The sequence below is a fragment of the Solanum stenotomum genome, chromosome 1 (assembly GCF_019186545.1).
Source record: "Solanum stenotomum isolate F172 chromosome 1, ASM1918654v1, whole genome shotgun sequence".
In the NCBI taxonomy this organism is placed as follows: domain Eukaryota; kingdom Viridiplantae; phylum Streptophyta; class Magnoliopsida; order Solanales; family Solanaceae; genus Solanum; species Solanum stenotomum.
The window spans coordinates 98338213-98360779 of NC_064282.1; the positions used below are offsets into that span (position 1 = coordinate 98338213).

The following is a 22567-nucleotide window of genomic DNA, read 5'->3' on the forward strand; positions in this document are numbered from 1 at the left end:
TTTAACCGATAATAGTATAATAAGTTACTATCTTCTTTATCAAATTACCAATGGAGTAATACATATCAAAATACATACTTATATTTTCCTTATAATTGATTTGATTGTATACGTATTTTTTAATTTTTATACCGTCATCGTATACAACTTAAATAGTATTAAAATAACCTATTATATCTTCTAGAAAAATAGCCACCTCAGCCAAGTGCTAAAACCAGATAAGTTTTATTAGTCAACTCTTAATGCCAAGTGTTAATTGTATTCTCATTTACTCAAAGCCACCACAAAAACCAAAAAACAAAAAAAACTCTTAACTAAAGCCCAAAAAATTCAAACTCTTAATTAATCAATTTAACCCCTTATAGAAGTCTCTAGAGTCCTTCACAATTCTCTTAATTTGTGTACCCCCACCCCACCCCCATCCCATCACAAACTCTTTATATAGCTCATTTTCTTTTCCCTCTCTTTTCCATCTCTATTTTTTCCAAAATCAAGAAGAAGCAAAAGTGGTCATATTTTGCAATTTTTGCAAGACAAATTTCAATCTCTATATTTATTCAAGGGGTTATATTTGCAATTTTAGCTAAGCTAAGAATTTGCAAAAATGGGCACTTTAGTGGGACATGTAGCACCAGGATTTGGCTTTTTTTTAATTGGTATTTGGCATTTGATTAATCATATTAGATTACATGCTTTGCATCCAAAATCATATACTTCTTTGCCTTGGTTCCCAACTCCAAGAATTAGGTACTTAGAACTTTTCTTGATTATAGGGGGTTGTTTGGCTTCAATTTCAATGGAACTTTTTATTGGTCCAAAAAAACACCAACCTTTAGATATTGATGGAACTATCCCTTCTAATCATCTACACAATTTTGAACATTCAAACATCTCCTTAACTTTCTTTGTGTATGCACTTTTCACCATAATCTTTGACAAAGTTACACTTCAACCCCAAACAAAATATGGGATGACACAATTACTTGGAGCTATTGCTTTTAGTCAACAACTTTTGCTTTTCCATCTTCACTCTAGTGACCATATGGGAGTTGAAGGACAATATCATTGGCTTTTACAAATAGCCATTTTTGTATGTTTAGCCACTACTCTTTTGGGAATTCAATTTCCTAAGAGCTTCTTGAATAGTTTTGTGAGGTCTTATAGCATTATGTTCCAAGGGATTTGGCTTATGGTTATGGGGTTTATGCTTTGGACACCAAAATTCATCCCAAAAGGTTGTTTTATCAACTTTGAAGAAGGTCATAAAGTGGTTAGATGTGAAAATGATGAAGCACTTGAAAGGGCAAAAGCTTTAGTGAATATACAATTTAGTTGGTATATAGTTGGGATCACAATATTTTGTGTCACCCTTTACTTGATTTTAATTAAGATTTTCCAAGAGAAAATTGAGTACCAATCTTTGAATAGCAAATTTGAGGAAATAGAAGATGATTTGGAGGATGTTGAGGCTCAAAAGAGTAGCAAAAATGGCGTTGAATCAAATAGGTTTCTTGAAATGGGAAAAATATTCGCGTCTACATCAGATATGGAAAGATGAAAAGGAGAGAAACGATAATTGAAAACACTGTTAAAGATGGAAATTTCTCTATGGACTTCATTCATGATTACATTTTTCATTGAATTTCTAATATATCAATTATGTGAGTAATTTCTATTTTTTAGTAGGGGGAAGGGTATTTGTACAAAAATAAAGATTTGGTTAAGTAGGGGTGTTTGTTAATTTATTTGTTTTTTTTTTTAATTAATGCCACAATAAAATAATTGTTGGCTTTGTATAATAAAAAAAGAGAGAGGAGGGAATTTGGTTCAAAATTTGTGTGGTTTGTATTGGTAGCTTGTCAAAGGGGGAAAAGCTATTAATGTTAAGAAAAAAATTAGTATAGTTAGGGAAGTTGTATAATTTGTAATTAAAGGTTTCTTATTTAGTTTATTTATTATGGAAATCATGTATCCCTTATAATCGAATTTTCAGTTACGTACTTTTATTTTGTGAAAGTTTTATTATTTTGCAGAATTATTATTATTATTATGGAATGAGGATGAATGATAGTGAAGGAAATCAAGAATTGAATAAGTAGTTTTATTTTATTTTTCAAACTAGGAATTATGATATTGAATTCGAGTTCTTTATTATCAGTAAATGAATCATATCTATTCTATCAATGGAATAAGGGTGAACGGAGCCTATCAAAATTAATAGATTGAATTAACTTGGGTATATTTGTTGACGTTTTTTTTTGTTTCTCACTCCATGTACGGTATCCTCTTTGATCTGAATTAATATGTCACGTGAAAATTCATTAAATTAAAAAAGTTAATGATAAAACGCACACTTAAACTATTATATCTTTTTAATTTCATACCTTAACTATCCATTGTTTATTTATATATCAGAATTATCACCTTTTCACGAGTTTTCTTACCTCAATTGTTACTTTTTTTGTATTAGAACATACCTCAATACTGAATTGACCTACACATGTCTATCATCGATTGAATACAAATATATAATCAACTCAACATTGAGGTGTATTTTAATACAAAAAATAATAAGTTAAATAAATAGATAGATAGAATAATGAATAGTTAAGATAAAAAAAATCGCGAAAAAAATAATGCTTAATTTAGAATGTTTTCAACCATAATTAATAATCTGGTTCTGTTGAATTTTTTCTTAAAAATGTGTGGCCAAGATTTATTTCTCAATTAATGGTAAGAACCTAGAAGAAGTTAGTCCATGTTGTAAGTTTTCACGTGTCTTTTCTATTTTTTGTTTAGAATATTCGATATTTTTCGGGGCAACTAAAGATTAATTTAAATTTACATTTAAAAGTATATTTTTTTATAAACAACAACTTTTAAAATGAGACTCCTGATTAAGCAAAAATAAGTTATCATAAAGTAATAAGTATTTTTTCATTCTCAATCATAGATTTTTTGAATTTGAGCCTTAAACGTGAAATTAGTTTTAGGAAAAGGTAACTCCTTAAAATAAACTTTTCAGCATCAATTCGATAAATCGATCCCCAAAATAAATACCAAACTCGAGATTTTCTAAAAAAACAAAGTTATGTTATTTTAAATTTACACAAATCTAAGTAATGAATTTCAAGAACTTTTGACTTTTGATAATTCTATCCCTAGAGGTAACTTCCAACAATCTCTTTCAACATTATTTAAAGTAAGTATTAAATATTGTTAATTTTTTATATCCTTGCTCAATATTAGAAATGATAAAAAAAAAAAATCTAATTAAAGATATAGGAAATTTGAGGGGATATAAATGGTAATCTAATTAAAAAAACATCATGATTAAATACTATTAAATAATTTTCTTAATATGTCAATATCTTAAACTACATTTAAAAAAATATTAATGGAAAAGTTTTTTAAAACAAAATAGCTTTCAGATCCAATATTCCAAATTAGGAAAAAAAATTAAAAATTTAGGCCCAATAACTCAATATTTTTTCAAAAAAAGCCCAAAATAAAATCTTTTATGGCCCAAAAAATCCCCAAAATATTACTAAAGTTTTCTTGAACTTTTTAGCTTTCTCTCTCATCGACACACACAGACAACACAGTTTCTCCATTTTCAGTGAACTTCTCTTCTTCAAACCCCCCACCCCACTTCTCCCCTTTCTGGGTTTTGTTCTCTTAATTGAGTTTTACCATTTTCTTGGTTTTTTTTCTCGAATTTTTTGACTTTGATTTCAAGAATTTAGAGAATTTTGAAGTTTTTTTTTGGAATTGTGTTGATGAAATTCGTATCAAAGATATAAAATGGAGAACTCTGCTGCTGCATCTGATGAGCCTCAGAAGAAGCGTCCTCATCTCAACTCTGTGTTTTCCTCACCCACCATGGCTCGCCATTCGAAAATTTTTTCAGATAACAAAGATGTAAGATTAGTTTCTTTAATGCCTCTCAATTTGCCCCAATTTTTTTATGTGTAATTGAAGTTATTTTTTGTACTTGTGTGTTTTTAGGGTTCCATAGTTGAAAGAAGAAATGACCCTTTCTATGTACTGTTCTATCTATTTTAGCATATAAGGAATAATTTTTATTTAGTTTGTTGATTTTTAGCTTTAATTTTGATGTAAAGGGCTTGTTGATCTGACTGGCTTTCAGTTTTTTGGCTGAATTGGAGTGTGGTGAATTATGCTATGAAAAGGGAAGTTTGTGTTTTTTTTGTCATAAAACCTAAAATTAGGGGTTTATGAGCTATAAAGGTGTGATCTTGAGGAAAGATTGTTCAAGGTGATGCTTTTGTTGTTGTTGTTTTATGGATGATCAGTTGGGTACTATTTGCTGTAGAGGGTAAGTGATGAAAAACACATGTCAAAGTCATAACTTCAATAGAGTTGGAAGGTGTGATCTTTTCCCATCTCCGTTAGCCTTGGTGGGTAGAGTTGCCTAGTACATGTCTTGGTGACATGATGCATGTATTCACTGGAATAGCGCAAGCTGGTCATTACTGGAAGAGAGAGAGAGAAAAACTTTTCTTTTGAAAGTTTGGGGTAAGGGAAGGGGAAATGAGGAGGGGATTACAAGTTGGGGAATCGAAATCCTCACTGACAAGATGGTAGTTCAAGTAGACAACTAACTGAGCTACTAAGAGGGTGTTTAGATTGACTTCTTGAAAATAGCTTATAAGCTAAAAGTCATAAGTTGAGAATAACTATCTTTTGGCTTTTAGCTTATTTTTATACCTCTTTGGCCGAAAAGTAAGTGCTTAAAAAACTTTTTATCTTTTCCAAACACCAGAAGAAGTAGAAAAAGAGCTTAAAAGTCAATAACACTTTAAATAAGTCAATCAAAACACCCTCTAAGATTCCCCGAGAGAGAAAAACCCATCCCTGATACACCTTTTTTTTTTTCTTTTTTTCTTTTAAAAGAAATCCTTTTTGAGCGGTTGTGGTTGTGCTTTCCAATATGCCTTTAAATGTTTAGGCATGTTATTAATATCAGATGGTATGGTCATACTATTTATTCCCCTCACCATTTATATAAATCTATTGCTAATACTCTAGCACCACGAAGTGAATTTCTGTTAAAAGATTTATGAAATGTATCACTTTATTTTATGGTAAGAAGTTCCGATGAATTAGATACAACTGAAGTCTTAGGTTAATCCGTTAATGTGGTGGGGTGAATACGGAGTAATAGCTAATAAAGGATCTTTTTTTTTTTTGGAACTGGTAACTTACTAATAAAGGATCTTACATGCTGTTTAATTTTACATACTTCTTTTTTGTAAGATGCGAATATTTTTAATCTTATGCGGATTCACTTTTAGACTATTTCATGCCATCATTTACTAGTTGCTTAATACGACAATAGGTTCAAATTGCCAAAAGAGAATTTGCATTGTTCTACTTACTTTTTTTTTTTTTAATAATTTGTTTATTTATTGAAGTAAATAGATTCTTTGATGGTGTCAAGCAGATGCAAAAGGTACAAAGTGATTGAGTTTGCCTTTTCTACTGTCTTAAAGAAAGAGCATGTAAAGAACTTCAAGTAAAGATGGGTGTTGTTGATGGAAGTTGATCTTCTTATGTTGCTTCTTCCTCTCGTGGCATGTTCTTCCTTGTCCTTTTTTCTCTCAAACTTACTGTCCTCAAGTTTCTTGTCTCAAAATGTGAATCACCATTAGATATGTTTGACAATTAGCAGTCTGGTCTGAAACACAGTGTGCAGTTTCTGAAACTGATTTAGCGGTGCCAGAATCCGGTATGGATCCCACACCCACAATCACCCCATGTTGTGTCGATAGGGGTGCGACACCGTAAGTGAAGAGTCCGAGCAACTTAGCTAATAAGTCTAGTGTGAAACATCTATAATAAAATTTCTAAGGCGCTTTCTAGTAGACTAAAAAAATGTTGGACAAGGCTATGGCTACCTCTTTGAATGCATTTGTGGAAGGAATGGGAGTGGCAAACAAAGTGGTCGACTTTGGAAGTGTTAAAGAAATGGACCTTGAGCCTAACTCAACCTCAAAAGTTAGCTCAAGAGGTGAGGACATCTCAAGCTATATTAAAGAGACCACCCATTCCTTAAAAGATTGATGTGGGACTTTTCACACCCTTCTCCATGCTCAAGGCTGAATATCTGAAGCGTGTGCAATTTAATATGGGGCCAAGCATCGAAAAATGAGAAGTGGGATGGGTCATGCTCTTATACCATATTAAAGAAATGGACCTTGGGCGAAACTTACCTCAAAAGATAGCTCAAGAGGTGAGGATTTCTCAAACCATATTAAAGAGACCACCCATCCCTAAAAGTTTGACGTGGGACTCTTCACAGGAAGGAAGGGGGGAGAGCTGAAATTCTTGTGCAAATTGGACATTGAGAAGGCTGTTGATTATGTAAATAGGGAGTATAATATTGAAGATTAGATTTAAGAATAGGTGGTGGAAGTGGATTAAGTTCTGGATATCAATGGTCAGATTCTCACTCCTAATGAATGGCAGCTCGTGTGAATTTTTATGTAGCTGGGGATGTTTGGCACAAGGGTTACTGTTATTTCCCATGCTACCTGTTCTTTTGTGTTAACATATGTAGGTAACTAAGTACGACGTCCATGTTAATAAATAATTTTTTTGATTGGCATAGTTATCTAGAAGGTCGGTAGAGGAGGAAAGTGGACAACTGTCCACATAGGAGAAAGGATTGTAGTTTTTTTGGTTGTAACGAGTTTGAGGTTGAGCATACTTTAGATATGAAATTTTCCTCCCAAAGTTTATGTTGAATTTTAACTTGGGAAATCTGTGGATGGGTTGGTTTTGATTTTTTTTTAATAACTGTTGTGTCCGGGTCAATTTGCGTGCACCTCGATAATTCCACTTAATACCCGTTATCTCCCACTAGCAATAGGTATTAGGTAACTCTATCCACCAAGGCTAGAACAGATGGGAAGAAATCTCCTAGTGTTTTGTCTCTGTTGAGATTTGAACCTAAGACGTCATGGTGCTCAACCCACTTCACTGACCACTAGGCCACACCTTTGGGTGCGGGTTGATTTTGATTTGAACATCTACCTTTTAAGGAAAATTTAGCTCACAATGTCCTTTAATTATTTAAATGCCTTTTATATTTCCTTGTTTTTTAGTTAATTTTTTGATGGGGCATAACTCAATTCCTTGCAAGCACAACTTACTAAATCTCTTAACGAGTGTGACAGTAAAATAACTGGTCTTGGTTAGCTTTTGAATGATCTTCCTAGAAAAGTCAAACAATGATTCACCTGCCAATTTTTTTTTATTTAAATATAAAATTAGCAAGGACTTCAATGTTGGAATCTTGCGCGGATTCAGTTTCCTCCAGATGGATCTGTTGCCAAAATATGACAGTGCATATATATGTCCGTTTGTGTAACGCAGAGAAGAACCATTCTCACTTTTGCATTTACCAATTACGACTACTGGTTAACATATGTTCGTTTTGAGTCGTGGATCTCAATATAAGAAAGGTAAGTAGCAAATCTTCAAGAGTAAAATCTCACTGTTGTAGATAAGTAATCAGTATTGGTGCGGCGCGTCAAGCTGGTCCGACACCACCATTAAGAAAAAGAAAAAAGTAATCTGTGTCGGTGGTTGAATTTGTTTTTGCTAAATCATAGCTTGTTCTTTATTTTCTTTTTTTAGCCTGATTTACAATTTTTCTTCTCTGCTTCTGCTTAAGAAAATAAATAACTCTTGATGCACAGAGTACATGATATTTAATTTGGAAATAATGTTATTGAGAGTTTCTATTGTCTTTGTATATGTGGATGGACTGTAGGTATAGAATGGGTTCCAAAAATGTAACAACTTATTAAAATTGGATGATAGTTTGAGTTTCTCTTTTTGGCAGGTTGATGCTGCAGTTCTCCAGCATCAAAATCAGAAACTAGTACAGCAGTTAGATGCACAGAAGCATAAGTTGCATGATCTTGAAGCCAACATAAAAGAATTAAGGGACAAACAAGCTTCTTATGATGACTTCTTGGTTACATTAAATCGGATCTGGAATCAGGTAAACTTCTTTGCTTATCCTAATAGTTTGGTGTCTGAATGGTCAAAATAGCCTAACTTGTGATTTGCGCTGTTTTGATGGTCTTTTAATAACTCCGTGTAGCTAGATGATGATCTGATTATCCTTGGGGCACGCAGTATGGCGGACCAAATTTCTCTGCAAAGCTTGGATCATCAAGATTATTCTGGAGGTTGGCTGTTAGAAGCATAAGTGAATTTGGGTTTTTGTATTATCCTGAAAGTTCAATGTAGAAAAAATTAGCTCTTTTACATTGTAGTGAGAATAAATCGTTGATTATTTCTAAAAACATTTAGGTTCGATTCCATCATGTCCTGCGGAGGAGATATTCCTGTGTAGGGTGTTGAAAACCAATGCCATTCCAGGCAATGCCAATGATGTATCCATTGTGAATATCAGAGAAGCTCTTGATCTGCGTCACTCTTCTACTCTTGAGTTGATGAAATCATTGGAAAATGCCATTGATGCTCAGCGAATTAAAACCGAAAATTTTGCTCATCTTTTGGAAGGAAAGACATCTGCAGAAGGTTGGGAACCTGGAAAGACCTTGATATTGTCCTACTTTTCTCCCTCCCTCTTTATTCTCGAATTACATTGCAAGTGTTAGTTGCCTTTGGAATTCACTTTGTTACTGTGCTTGTATCAGGTTTAATCTGATTATTTTATCATTGAGATTTTCAGATGCTGTCATTATTCTCAGTAAGATTGATGATATGATGAAAGAAGAGGCTAATTATCTCCATCAAGTGATTGATGTTCTTCATTTGAAACACAAAGAATATGCCGATGCAATTGAAGCTTGTAATCAAAGGCAGTCAGCAGATCAATCTGAGTTAAAACGTCTTGAAGGTATTTGCAACATTTATTTCCATGAACACAGTATGAGATCTCTCAAGTACAAACCGTGTTCTGTGTTTGAGATCAACATCAATATTAAATTCTGGGGGATACATATGTGGCTGTCCGAGTTGGTTTGTAATGTCTAGCGTTAACTATTGTGTATGACGGGATGGATGTGCATATCTTTTTTCATCTCTTACATGTACCTTGTTTAAGATATTTAGTACAGTCAGTATTGGGAATTAGAGTTCAACTTTGATATCAAATTGATTTGTGTTTGATAAATGGATGTTCAAATTGGAGATGTAGTGTTTATCTTAAGGCATGGCATATGATGACATGGATGTGCCCTATCTGTATTGACTAACGTCTTTTGAGAAACTGCCTCTGTCCCTTGAATATGTGTTAATTGGTAATGGTAAAAGGTGAGCTGGAGGAAAGCATGACAGAACTTGAAGACAGCAGAAGGAAACTAGTTACTTTGAAAATGCAGAAAGATGTGGCATGTGGGGGGCAGGAAACAGTTTCAAGTGCAGTTAATGGGAGTATGTCACCTGAGAAGCATACAGACCGAACAAAAGGTGTGCGGGAACTGAAGGAGTCTATAGAAGAGGCAAAGGTACTGTTACTGTTACTCACCCTGGTGTTTTGCCTGCGTGATGATGACCGTTTAGAAATGATGGTTTTGATTGCAGATACTGAAAGAGGACCGCCTCTCTGAGCTTCAAGATGCCCAGGAAGACAATCTACATTTGTCAAAGCAGTTGCAAGATCTTCAGGTTTTCAATAAGTGTTTCCTGTATTCAGTAAAATTTAAAACTTTCTTTGAAATTATATGGTCAAGTGTTTCCATATGTCGTGAGGCTAAATTTTGATTTTCTGCCCGTATAGAATGAACTAAAGGACGATAGATATGTGTATTCATCTCGTGCTTATACCTTATGCAATGATCAACTTCACCATTGGAGTTCTGAGGCAGAACGATACAAAGCTCTGGCAGACTCTCTGCAGGTTAAGCTACATACTTTTCATGTATCATTGTGGTTCGATTGTATTCTAGCATGTTGTCTTTGCTTAAAATTAAATTCAGGCTGACAGGTCTTTCATCGGACGAAGAGAGAAAGAACTGGTTCTAAAAGCAGAGGCTGTGGACGCAGCAAAGAAAGCAGTTGATAACTCCGAGTCAAGGATTGAGGAATTGGAGCATCACATGCACCGATTCATAATTGAAAAGAATGAGCTGGAAATCAAAATGGAAGAAGCTATTCAAGATTCAGGTTGGTGTATTTCAAGTCAGATTTTTAGTTGGTAAAATTTATGTAATAATCTGCTTAGAGAAGGTTGACTTTTGCAGGTAGGAAAGACATTAAAGAGGAGTTTCAGATAATGGGCTCTGCTCTATCAAAAGAAATAGGAATGATGGAAGCTCAGCTGAATCGTTGGAAGGAGACAGCTCAAGAAGCTGTTTCTTTACGGGAAGAAAGACGGTCACTGGAAACTTCTTTAGGAAGAAAGGTTTAGTCTTGGTGCCGTAATATAATTTATATCTGATTATTTCTTTGTTAATAAATAGGAATTCATTTTCTTAACTAGGAAGAATGGGGTTTGAGTGTTGTTTGGACACTGAAAACTAATGGAGGATCTTTTCCCAACCACAAGAGTGAGCATTTTTTATTTTTTGGTGGTGGGTAGGTATTAGCAAAGTGTCCCTAGTGAAAGGTCAATACTATTAACCCCACTTCTCTGTGGTTTTCCTTGTCCCCTCCCCGAGAACCCCAAAAAAGGGAAACTGAAATAATAGAGAACATCAAGGCAGATTTATTTCAAGTGATTTCGTTTCTAATTCAGAAATATGTAACACTTATTGCTGTAGGTTATTGAGCACAAAGACTTGATCGGTAAATGTGCTCACCAGACTGGAGAGATCCGAACACTAAAGGAACTTGTAAGTTTTTCAGCAGACCTTTGCTTGTTTGTTACCAAGGTCTGTCCTTTTCAGTAAAAGTTATGTGCCCGAGTCTTCTTGCAGGCTGAGAAGATGCAGAGGGACAAACAGGAACGTGAAATCTTTTTGGAAATGCTTGGCCAGCAAATTTATGATAACAGGTATTTTAATTTATTGCACTGCTTAGGATTTAAACTTGTATAAATACTAGTATTGCAGGTTCTAATTATTTTTATTTTCATGTACATAAATTTCAAGTGCACTTGAAGTTTCGACTCATTAGTCTATGTATATATACATGTGAATATATGTGTGTGTTGTGTTATATGTTCTAGTGTTCTTTTGGCTGTCAAATTTTACAAGAAATAAATATTCTGAATTATTGAGTGGGTAATGCAGCGACTTCATGGGAACATATGAGAACCAAACATATGGGATGTTGCCAAGATTGATTTCCATTTTGTCCACGTGCAGTGTCGTAGGAGGGTAGAGGGGCGGGCTGGTTATCCACCAAGTTTTTTTGAATAGCGGGCTGACTGGCTGTTGGGGATTTCTTGGTTATCAAAAAAACGAAGAGAGATTGTTTTCACTTGATTGATTGTCTCTTGTATTCATAATAAAACTTTTGACCTCTTTGCTAGAGATATATCGGAAATTAGAGAGTCAGAGAGAAGAGCTCACTCGCAAGCTGAAATTTTGAGAGCTGCTCTGAATGAACATGATCTGGAATTGAGAGTGAAATCTGCTAATGAAGCTGAGTCTGCTTGTCAGCAGAGGCTTTCTGCTGCTGAGGCAGAAATTGCAGAACTAAGGGCTGAACTGGATGCTTCTGACAGGTTTTTTTCTCTGATACTTGCTTCTAAACTTATGAATTATGATCATTTTCGTGTATTTTTTTGTTTTTCTGAAATGTCTAGAAATGTACTTATTTGAAATGAATCTTGTGCTCCCTTGCAGCACTAACAACAATTGGCCAGTATATTCAGTGCCTTCTATTCTTGATTGATTCTGTAGTGGTTGTTTGTTGTTACGATATGTGCTTGCATTAAGTTGAATCCATCCTTCAAATGCGCTAGTAGAAGCACCCAAGGTTGTGACCTAGCGGTCAATGAAGTGCGTCTCATGTTCAAATCCCAGAGACAAGAAAACTAGGTGATCTTTTCCTATATGTCTAAGCTTTAATGGACAGAGTTACTAGTACTTGTGCTGGTGGGAGGTAGTAGGTACACTGTGAAATTAGTCGAGATGAGCTAGCTCTGACACCACATTTATTCAGAAATGCACTAGTCTAAAATATATTAGGACAGTTGTCAAAAATTTCTAATGTAACTGCCGAGGCAGTATGTCATTTGGAGATCCTTGAATAGTTATATGGGCATACTATTGGAAGTAGTTGTGAGGACTCAGATATCTGAGTTTAGGTTTTTTTTTTTTTTGGTTAACAGAGATCTGAGTTCTTTGTGAAACTCTTTTCTGATCAATATCTATATTAAGGAGCCTGGGAGGAGATAGGAAGAAGAGATTCTGGTGAAGATTGGTGGGAGTTAATCCCAGCTTGCATTTGGTGGACTCTGTGGAAAGAAAGAAATGCAAAATGTTTTGAGGATAAGAGAAACAACATCCGGAAGATTAGAATGAATTGCCTTAGCCTTTTGTATTTCTGGTGTAAACAAAATATGGTGTGTGTGTGTATGTGGGGGCCGGGGGGGGGGGGGGNGGGGGGGGGGGGGTATAGAACTTTTTTGTTGATTTCATAGGAAATTTGTGATCACCCATAGGATAGTTTTGACATGCTCTAATGAGATTGTAAGTGACCTATGCTCATCATTTGTTTGATGATGAGCCTATTGTGAATACACAGATACCTTCATCTAAAAAAAAGGAGCCTGAGATTCAATTAAACCATTTACGACCTGTCTGTGACATGGTCTTGAGTTCTTTATCAACTTAGGTGGAGAAACTTTTCGTTAGTTGTATGATATATGGTGGTTAGTACACACGATCTATATGGAAGGACAATCTTATTGATGTACTCCTCTTGAGAATGAAGAACAAGATATCTTCTGTTTGGTTTTTCTTAATGCCACATCAAAAAGAGATTTAGTCATGTAGATCTTCTATTTTAGTGGAATTTATTGACTATTCCATATATCTGCTGCTGGCACACTTCCAAAATTGTTTGAACTGAATGTCGACATGTATCTATATGCTTTATCCAGTGTGCATCATCTACTTAAAATCTTATAATGATCTTCTATGTATTAGAGATACTTCTTTTTATCCTGTAATTATAAAAGTCTTACTGCAGGGGTGTTTTAGAGCTAACAGAGGCGATAAAAATAAAAGAAGGGGAGGCTGAAACCTATATATCTGAGATTGAGGTACTCACCTGACTGCATTTGTTACAATTTAGTGCATCACTTCTGCCATTCATCTGATCCATTTACATTTTAGACGATTGGTCAAGCCTATGAAGATATGCAGACGCAGAATCAACATCTTCTCCAGCAGTTGGCGGAGAGGGATGATTATAACATAAAGGTCTCTATTATCACATTTCCTTTGATTGCAATGACTGTCCTGTTCCAGTGGCTATTAATAGGAAGTGATGCAGTTGACTTGTATTCATATTTACTTTTGGATTTTAAATGCAGTTAGTTTCTGAGAGCGTGAAGATAAAGCAGGAACAAAGCTTACTTCTCTCTCGGAAGCAGGTATCAACAGCACAACTTCAACAGTCTAAAACATCACTTGAATCTCTGAAAATGAGGATAACTCAAAGTGAAGACCAGGTAGCCTTCTGCCTCTTTTTGTCATGTAAAAGGTCTAATTTGGAATTGGTTGTTTTTCTCAGCCATGATCGTTATGTTGCAGATGAAAGTTCACATTACGGAAGCTTTAAGTTATACCCAAGAAGATAGACATCTTCCACTCCTCCTGGAAACTGCAAAGCGGGAATCGGGAGATGCGGAAAAGGAATTGAAGTGGCTGAGGTCTGCTGCTTTCTCTGCCGAGAAGGAATATGAACAGCTCCACAGAAAGCTGGATGAAATTCAGATGGAACAGGAAACTGAAAGGTGATATTCTTTTTAACCTTAGGTAGTTTTGTTGTCATGCACATCCAGCTGTGTGTTGGAATTTTGCCTGTGCATGCATTTCTCGTTGTAGAATGTTCCTGCTCATGAATTTTTGTCATCTAGGAGTGAGAAAAAGAAGCTTGATGAAGAGCTAGTGGAGTTGAGTAATACTGTTGATGAGTTAACTTCTGCAAGTGGGGAGGCTGCAGTACAAAGACTGCAGGATGAAATCAATGATTCCAAGGCTATTCTCAAATGTGGAGTGTGTCTTGATCGGCCAAAAGAGGTATATTCATGCATTCTTTTTTGCTTCCGAAGTGGGTAATCGTTTCTGGTTGAACATTTTGAAGAATTCAGGAATAAAAGATTCTTGCTTCCATTTAATTTCAAAAAAAAAAAAAGATTCTTGCTTCCATGTTTATTTGGTGGGCAATTTGGACATAAAGAAACTATTGACTTTTTTGAAAGAAAACATAGCAACATAATAGCCTTAAACAAAATTGTATTTTTTTGCTAGCTTTCAGTGCAACATGGCCTTTGTAAATGATGTAGATTCCATGTTAGATATGATCATCGGGGCTTTTCACACGGCATAGTATTTTACGCACCGTCCTAGTGCTGTTTTACTAATTACAAAATATCATTACCTACCAAAAATATAGGTTCCCTTCTCTATTTAGAAATAAAGATTGAAAGCAAGAGCAGGGTGTCTCTCTGGGAGGGTTTATTTTTTGTGAATATTTGGTTTACAGATGCCCGCCTCTTGTTCCATCTAGACTCTAGGAGCAACCTTTTCTATTTATGAAGTTTAAGGCAATATGGGTTTTGTAAAGTTATAAGTGGCTTCTCTTGTAGGTATAGAGTTTGGTTAATTATTTATGAGCTACAAACGACCCTGACCCTGATTTTGTTGTTAAATTATTTGGCAGGTCGTAATCACAAAATGTTATCATCTGTTCTGCAATCCATGCATCCAGAGAAATTTAGAGATCCGTCATCGCAAGTGTCCTGCTTGTGGAACTGCTTTTGGGCAAAGCGACATTCGTTTTGTGAAAATCTGACCAAAACTCGGTCAGCTCGCAGCTCGCTAAACATGTACATTAGCGCGTTCTCTGAGGGTGTTGTTCGATAAGCCTTACTAGGGTCAAGAATTTATACCCATGTGAAGAACCAAGTGCTAGCTTTTGTTCTTACCTTCCCCCCTTTCTTTTGAATTGGGGTGCACCCATTTTTTTCTNCCCCCCCCCCCCCCCCCCCACCAAATCTCTTTACTCAACCCTTTATATAGTCTTTTTTGCTTCCTTACATCTCTTCACTTAGCCTCTCTTAATTCTTCTTTCAATTGTATTTGTGGCAAACAGTGTAAAGCTTTATCTTGTAGTGGTTTTTTATGGAAGCATCTTTTATGACATTGTTAGAGCAACTAGTAGTTATTTGTTTTTCTTTCTTTTGGCAGGCTTCTATATGTTCCCATTTGCTCTTAAAGTTTAGCAAAATATTTGTATAAACAAAGGGCATTGACAGGGTACTGTGATGTATAAAAGTAGCATAATGTAATTTTTGCATTAGAAGAATGAAGTTTCATGTTCTTTGTGGGGAAGTTATGAGATCAGCAATGAGATAGTAGAATTCATAAAGACGATTTCAACTTGTTTGGGATCGAGACGTAGTTGTATATGTTTCTCTTTGTATATATGTACATTTGCACACTTTTGGTATCTGATTTTTGGTGGTCATCTTTTGTTTAGTTCATTGATTGATAAAGTGTTTAAGAGAGAAGAAACATTTCATCTCATGAATGAAACAAAAGAAGTCTTTAAGAAATAGTTAAAAAGCTTTGTGTACTGTTGTGTGTAAATTTTTATGCCATCAAGTTAAGTTAGACTTATAATATGAGAGTTTTCATAGCAAGTCTGATATAATAATTTGAGCAGCTCCAAGTGGAAATCGATAGTGAATCTTGACCTTATAGCAAGTCTTATATAATAATTTGGGATGCTCCAAGTGAAAAACGATAGTGAATCTTGAACTTGTCCACCTATATCCAAACTGGCCTCAAAATTTATGGGAAATTAGTGCCTCCCTTTCCATCCAAGTCAGCGAAGCCGCCCTTATATCTAATCACCATTGTAGGGATTAACACCTTCGAAAGCTTCGAAAAAACTTCAATTCTGTTTTGTGAAGCTCAAAAAAGTAACATTGGTCATGGCTAGACTCTTTCGGATGGACTTACAAAGTTGCTAAAAAATTGACGTGGATGGATTATGGTGAGGTTATAGATTTAACACACGAAAAACTGAAAAAATCGTCTAATTTCTGTTGAGCAGCCTCTAAATGCTAAAAAAATAGTGTGGATTATGGTGAGGTTATACATATTGTTCCCCAGGTAATACGGAGGATCCTGTAAAGATTTTGATAAATGAGTGCTAGAAAATCATATCACAAAAAAAGTCATAGATGTTACATGAAAAACTGACAATCACCTAATTCTTGTTGAGAGGCCCCTAAATGCTAAAAAAATAGTGTGGATTATAGTGAGGCTATATGTATTGTTCTCCGTGTCATCACGGATGGTCATGTAAAAGTTTTGGAAAAAAAAAGTTGTCTGAAAATCATATCACCAAAAAATTAATAGACTGAAAATTTCCTAATTCATGTTGAGTGGCCCCTAAATGCAAAAAACGTAGCATGAATTATGGTGATGCTATATTTATTGTTCCTCCATGTCATTATGGAGGATCCTGTAATGGTTTTAAAAAAAAGTGCCCGAAAATCATATCACCAAAAACTTCATAGACTAACACAAACAAAAAAAACTAAGAAAATCGCTCAATTCTTGTTGAGTGGCCCTAAATGCTAAAAAATGGTGTGGATCATGGTGATTCTATACGTATTGTTCCCCAAGTCATTACAAAGGGTCCCCTAAAGGTTTTGGAAAAAAGTGTCTAAAAATTAGATCACCAAAAAATTCGTAGACTAACACACATGAAAAAAAACTGAGAAAATCGGCTTATTCTTGTTGAGTGGCCCCTAAATTCTAAAAAAATGGTGTTCATCATGGTGAGGTTATACGTATTATTCTCCATGTCATCACGGAGGATCCTGTAAAGATTTTGCAAATAAAGAGTCTGAAAACCATGTCACTAAAAAATTAATAGACTATAACACACATGATTTATTGAGAAAATTTCCTAACTCCTGTTAAGTGGCCCCTAAATTCTAAAAAAATAATGTTCATCATGGTGAGACGATATGTATTGTTCCCCAAGTTAATCACAGAGGGTCATGTAAAGATTATGGAAAAAAAATGTCTGAAAATCATGTCACCAAAAAATTAATAGACTATAACACAATCGAAATATTGAGAAAACTTCCCAATTCTTACTGAGTGGCCTCTAAATGCTAAAAAAATGATGTGGATCATGGTCAGGCTATATGTATTATTCCCCATGCCACTACGGAAGTTCTGTAAAGATTTTGGAAAAAAAGTGTCTGAAAATAATATCATCAAAAAATTCGTAGACTAACACACACAAAAAACTGAGAAAATTGGTTAATTCCTATTGAGTGGCCCCTAAATTATTAAAAAATGACATTGATCATGATAAGACTATACGTAGTGTTCCCCAGGTCATCACGGACGATTCTGTAAAAATTTTGGAAAAAAGTGTTTGAAAACCATATCACCAAAATTGAGTGGCTCCTAAATGTTGAGTGGCCCCAAAATACTAAAAAATTAGTTTGGACTATGATGAGGTTATATGTATTGTTCCCCCAGGTCATTATGAAGGATGAGTAAAGGTTTTGAAAAAAAAAAATGTTTGAAAATCATATCACCAAATATTCATAGACTAATACACACGAAAATTGAAAAAATCATTTAATTCTTGTTGAGTGGCCCCTCAATGCTAATAAAATGGTGTGCATCATGGTGAGGCTATACATATTGTTACCTCAGGTCAAATACAAAGGGTCCCATAGAGGTTTTTAAAAAAATCATCTGAAAGTCATATCACCAAAATAGCCATGGGCTAACACACATGAAAAATATAGAAAATCGCCTAATTCTTGTTGAGCGCCCCCTACATACTAATAAAGTGGTGTGGATCATGGTGAGACTATACATATTGTCCCCCCTAGATCATTACAGAGTGTCTTGTAAAGATTTTGAAAAAAAAAGTGTCAAAAAATCATATCACCAAATAATTCGTATACTAACACTCATGAAAAACTAATTAAATCCTTTCTGTTTTTTTTTTTTTCTGTTTCATGAACCTTAAATGCTAGAAAAAAAAAAGGCATGGATCATATAGAAGATATGGTTATAGTTCACCAGGTCATTACAGATAATCCTAAAAAAAATTGAGATATCATATTCATAAAAATTCATGAACTAACATACACGAAAAACTATCGTTCTCTTATCTTTTCTTTTACATTTTTTTTTTCATTCTAAATCATTTTTGTATTTATTCATAAAAATGATTGACCTTAAGTTTATCCATACCTTAAAAAAAAAAAATCAAATCTATCTACTCAGCTCAAAACGTTGTCGTTTGAGCTTCATTTTCTACTTCTAAAGTATCTCTATAAAGAATCACAAAGAACTAAAAATCTTCACTTTCTCAGTTCAATCACTTTTCAAATCCAATCAAAGCAATGATTCTACAAACTACAATCAATTCTTTCACATTTTCATCTCAACCCATTTCAAGAAACAGTTTTTTCTTTAAAAATCTGACCTTTTTCACCTCTCCTTTGCTACCCAAATCTTTTTTACCCTGTCTTGATTACAAGTTCTATTTGGGTAACAAAAGGAGCTCATTGAGTGTTTCTAGTGCCAAAACTGGGTCAAAAACCATTCATGCTACTTTGCTTGAAGCTCCTGTCTTGTGGGTTGGGAGAGTTTGTGTATTTTATGCTCTATTGAAAGCTGGTTTAGCTGGATCTCCTTCTAATCCTCTTGTTTCAGGTATTCTTGTTTTGTTTTACATCAAGAATGGGATATGGGGTTGTTTTTTTTTATGTGGGGAAGTATGGTATTTGAGTCTTTAGTTATGATTTATAATGTGTAAATGAGAAATGGGGTTGTTTTAGTTATTTGGGAAATGTGGTGTTTGAGTCTTTTAGCTTGAGTTGTAATGTGTATATGAGATTGGGTTTTTTTTTTATGTGTAAAGTTTGAGTCTTTAGCTTGATTTGTTATGTGTTAATGATATGGGATTGTTTTTGTTTGTATGGGAACTGTGGTTTTTGAGTCTTTTAGCTTGATTTGTTTGTGTTTTGGTTGTAGATTTATTAAAGAATGAGGAGATGGGGTCTGTTTACTTATAGTGGGAAAGTATGCATTTGAGTCTTAAGCTTTATTTGTAATGTCTTAATGAGAATGAGGTTGTTTTTGTTATTTGGAAACTGTGTTTTTCCAGTCTTTTAGCTTGATTTGTTGTGTGTGTGTTAGTTGTAGATTTATCAAGAATGGGAAATAGGGTTCTTTTCATATGTGGGGAACTATGGTATTCGAGTCTTTAGCTCGATTTGTAATGTGTTAATGAGAATGATGCCGTTTTGTTTATTTAGGATCTGTGGTTTTTGACTCTTTTAGCTTGATTTGTTATGTGTGTTGGTTGTAGATTATCTAGAATGGGAAGGGGGTTGTTTTCTTATGTAGGAAAGTATGGTATTCGACTCTTTAGCTTGATTTGCAATGTGTTAATGAGAATGAGGTTGTTTTGTTTATTTAGGAACTGTGGTTTTTGAGTCTTTTAGCTTGATTTGTTATGTGCGCTGGTTGTAGATTTATCAAAAATGGGAAATGGGGTTGTTTTCTTATGTAGGAAAGTATGGTATTTGAGTTTTTAGCTAGATTTGAATGTGTTAATGAGAAATGGGGTTGTTTTGTTTATTTGGGAACTGTGGTGTTTTGAAGCTTTGATTTGTTGTGTTTTGGTTGTAGATTTGGAGACTGATGGGAATGCTGAGTTGGGTTTTGCCAAATGGTTTGAAGAGTTGCAAAGCAAACCAGGTTTGTGGAGTGTTCTTTGGTATATCTACATTTGTTTGTGCTTTAGGAATGAGAGATTATATTGTATGAGATGAGGTATTGATATGCTGATGAACAACTTTTGACTAGGCTTACTTTTAGAAAATAATAGCTTTGTAGAAAGTTCGAGTTGTTCTGTTTTCCTTGTTTTTGATTTTTGAAGCAAGTGATAAGAGTATTTCTTACATGACGAACTGTTTAATCAATGTTCCAAAGTTACTGACTAGTTTAGGAAAACCATGGTATTAGTAGGACATGAACCATATATCTATCAACTGTGGGGGTTTTAGGTCTCAAGCCTCAACTTTAAATTTTTAAGAGCAACGGCAGATTCAAAATTTTCATTAAGGGAATTCAAAATATAAAGACGTAACCACGTGAAGCAGCCAAGGAGATTCAACATCTAATATATACACATAACTAATAATTTTGACCTTCTATATACAACGTGGATTATAGTTTTGCGCCCCTCTAGCTCTGTCCCTGCCTAAGAGCTTGGTTGCTATTGAATGTATCTCCCTCCTTGGCTCCTCTGTCCGCTCACTCCTGTAGAGTAGGTTGGATCAGAGTTACACTAGTTGAGGTTTCAGTAAGCGCTTGTTTCTCCCTCCTAAATTTGAGAAGCTGAGGCAGAAAAAGCCCGATTTCCCGGTGTCATGGATTACCTTTCTATTGCCTTAAGCAACATATTTCCTCTCCATATATTTTAGTATGTATTTTGTGAGGGTTATACAATAACAATAACAACAACATACCCAGTGTAATCCCACAAGTGGGGTTTGAGTAGGGTAGTGTGTATGCAAACCTTACCCCTACCTTGAAAGGTAGAGATTTTGCGAGGGTGAGAAGGATGCAACAATTTGGAGTTTGTAAGCATTGGTAAGAGAATTGTTTCATTACCCTTGTGTCTTAGACTCTCATCTGCTTTGGATTTTTTGCATGTAACATGAATGGTGCTGCCTCGATTTTACACTTGTCCTGCATTTGCTATATGTTGATAACAATTGTTAGCAAGAATATAGTCAATTTTAGGTTTCGAACTAAATTTTACGTATAAGCTTGAACTCATATTAAGAGCTCATTTACCTAATACATCAAATTTTGTCATAACTTTAGTCATTGTTGTTATTTTCTTTGGACAGAATAAGTAGTCTCCTTTCGGAAAATACCGAGAAAATGTGTGAGTTCACCTTGCAGAAACCATTATTCCTTTGTATAGTCTTGTACATTGGCATAGGACTCTAATTTCCTTCTCCTTTTTCACTCTTTGGATGAAAGCAGTTAGTTTTGGACTACACATACATATTTGTATTTTTCTCCATTTGCTTTCTTCATTAAATTCCATTGCTTTATTTCTGCTTAAAGCCCCAATGGACCTTAGAGCTTTTTGTGCTTTTCGCCTTAGATAAACTGTCTCATTTACATGTAAATGTAGTTGCTGCTTATCTTCTGTCCAGTTATTCTTTCCGAACACTTCTTCCAAATACAGCCGTTTAGTAAATAGACAAATTTAATGATATTCTTGTTCTTGTATTTACAGAGAAGGAAGCTACTGACAGAAGGAAATTAGTGAGCAAATGGCATCCTACCACTAAGGGGACCTTACGTCGAAATTACAGGGTACCGTCCAAACCCGAAGGAAAGCGCCTTCTCAAGTCCATTGCTTCCTTGCTATCAGATGATGACCACTTCAGAGATGCCACTTCTCACAAGGTAATGAGAGCTTTAAAATTTTCTCGTTTGGCGCTTTCCATAACGAGTATTTCTGAACATGAGCAACATGTATCTTTGTTCAACATCTCCTAAGAAGTATTTACTGTTTTCTCCAGGGTTGTCAGATTAGGAGGGAAAGCGCTCATGGAGAAAGTGTCTGTTGCAACAACGTGCGAGCATTGTTTGATGAGCTCCCTACGCCACACCTTATTGTCGAGATCACTCCTTTCCCTGCTGGTCCTTTAACAGAAACTGACTATGCTAAGGCTGAAAAACTAGAGAGGGTACTTAGATCAGGTCCTTCTGTCTGATTAAAGAGTGTCATGTTTAACTCCTTTTTGTATGTATTTCTTCTCTTTGTACATAAGCAAGAAATATTTGTGTAATGTTCCTACTCTTCAGAATCAAACTAAATCAAGAAAACATCTACTTGTGCTTTATTTTCCAGACTTATCCTTTCTCCCATTTCTCAACTACATGAAAAAGAGGGTGTGAATTCCTATGCCCCTCCTCCATTGCTACTAAAGATCAAAGAACTTGTATGAACATGTTTTCTTCCACATGAAACTTTAGATGGTGCTGAGCCTATGTAATCAGTGGTCTAGTTGGAAGTGCAAAATATATGCTTGGCCACCTGAGCTTCAGTCTGAGTGGTGAGAGAATGATGCATGCTATGTGGTTTTTTATACACATGTCACGAGTTTGAATTCCATCACAAACAAAAAAAAAACGTATTTTAGTAAAGAATAGTAAAGAAGCAGGTCCATTGTTCGCTGAATTCGTGCACTAACTAGATATTGGGAAAAAAATTACTCTTACAAAAAAAGTACAAAAAGAGATTCTCATGAGAAATCCAGCATAGTGAAGATCTTTGAGTACCATCAAAGGAAGTGGTGCAA

The 22567-nt window shown here is 34.9% G+C and overlaps 3 protein-coding genes across 3 annotated transcripts; all 3 read left to right on the plus strand.

Annotated features, from left to right (window-relative positions):
- Nucleotides 1–495: 495 nt before the first annotated feature.
- On the plus strand, nucleotides 496–1612 carry LOC125841254 (uncharacterized). Its single transcript, XM_049520345.1, has one exon. The coding sequence runs from the start codon at nucleotides 605–607 to the stop codon at nucleotides 1556–1558; it is 954 nt and encodes a 317-aa protein (XP_049376302.1). The 5' UTR covers nucleotides 496–604; the 3' UTR covers nucleotides 1559–1612.
- A 2014-nt stretch (nucleotides 1613–3626) lies between these two features.
- Nucleotides 3627–15410, plus strand: LOC125874498 (E3 ubiquitin-protein ligase BRE1-like 2). Its single transcript, XM_049555399.1, has 19 exons — nucleotides 3627–3921; nucleotides 7874–8035; nucleotides 8138–8225; nucleotides 8350–8580; nucleotides 8735–8902; nucleotides 9319–9512; nucleotides 9589–9672; nucleotides 9785–9904; nucleotides 9984–10170; nucleotides 10248–10408; nucleotides 10767–10838; nucleotides 10923–10999; nucleotides 11480–11674; nucleotides 13147–13219; nucleotides 13293–13379; nucleotides 13493–13630; nucleotides 13713–13915; nucleotides 14039–14201; nucleotides 14845–15410. Exons 1-19 carry the CDS (start codon nucleotides 3805–3807, stop codon nucleotides 14974–14976), a joined length of 2652 nt encoding a protein of 883 aa, XP_049411356.1. The 5' UTR covers nucleotides 3627–3804; the 3' UTR covers nucleotides 14977–15410.
- Nucleotides 15411–18515: 3105 nt separating this feature from the next.
- LOC125842825 (uncharacterized) lies at nucleotides 18516–22108 on the plus strand. The gene is made up of 4 exons (XM_049522128.1): nucleotides 18516–18887; nucleotides 19869–19937; nucleotides 21496–21668; nucleotides 21785–22108. Exons 1-4 carry the CDS (start codon nucleotides 18575–18577, stop codon nucleotides 21977–21979), a joined length of 750 nt encoding a protein of 249 aa, XP_049378085.1. The 5' UTR covers nucleotides 18516–18574; the 3' UTR covers nucleotides 21980–22108.
- The last annotated feature ends 459 nt before the right edge of the window (nucleotides 22109–22567 follow it).

Bases quoted from the DNA above. Each gene is read 5' to 3' on its own strand.
- LOC125842825 (XM_049522128.1), top strand. From the start codon at position 18,575: ATGATTCTACAAACTACAATCAATTCTTTCACATTTTCATCTCAACCC. The intron at 18,888-19,868 runs GTATTCTTGTTT...TTTTGGTTGTAG, and splicing joins TTCTAATCCTCTTGTTTCAG to ATTTGGAGACTGATGGGAAT. The intron at 21,669-21,784 runs GTAATGAGAGCT...TGTTTTCTCCAG, and splicing joins GAGATGCCACTTCTCACAAG to GGTTGTCAGATTAGGAGGGA.
- LOC125841254 (XM_049520345.1), top strand. From the start codon at position 605: ATGGGCACTTTAGTGGGACATGTAGCACCAGGATTTGGCTTTTTTTTA.
- LOC125874498 (XM_049555399.1), top strand. From the start codon at position 3,805: ATGGAGAACTCTGCTGCTGCATCTGATGAGCCTCAGAAGAAGCGTCCT. The intron at 3,922-7,873 runs GTAAGATTAGTT...TCTTTTTGGCAG, and splicing joins TTTTTTCAGATAACAAAGAT to GTTGATGCTGCAGTTCTCCA. The intron at 10,409-10,766 runs GTTTAGTCTTGG...TTATTGCTGTAG, and splicing joins AAACTTCTTTAGGAAGAAAG to GTTATTGAGCACAAAGACTT.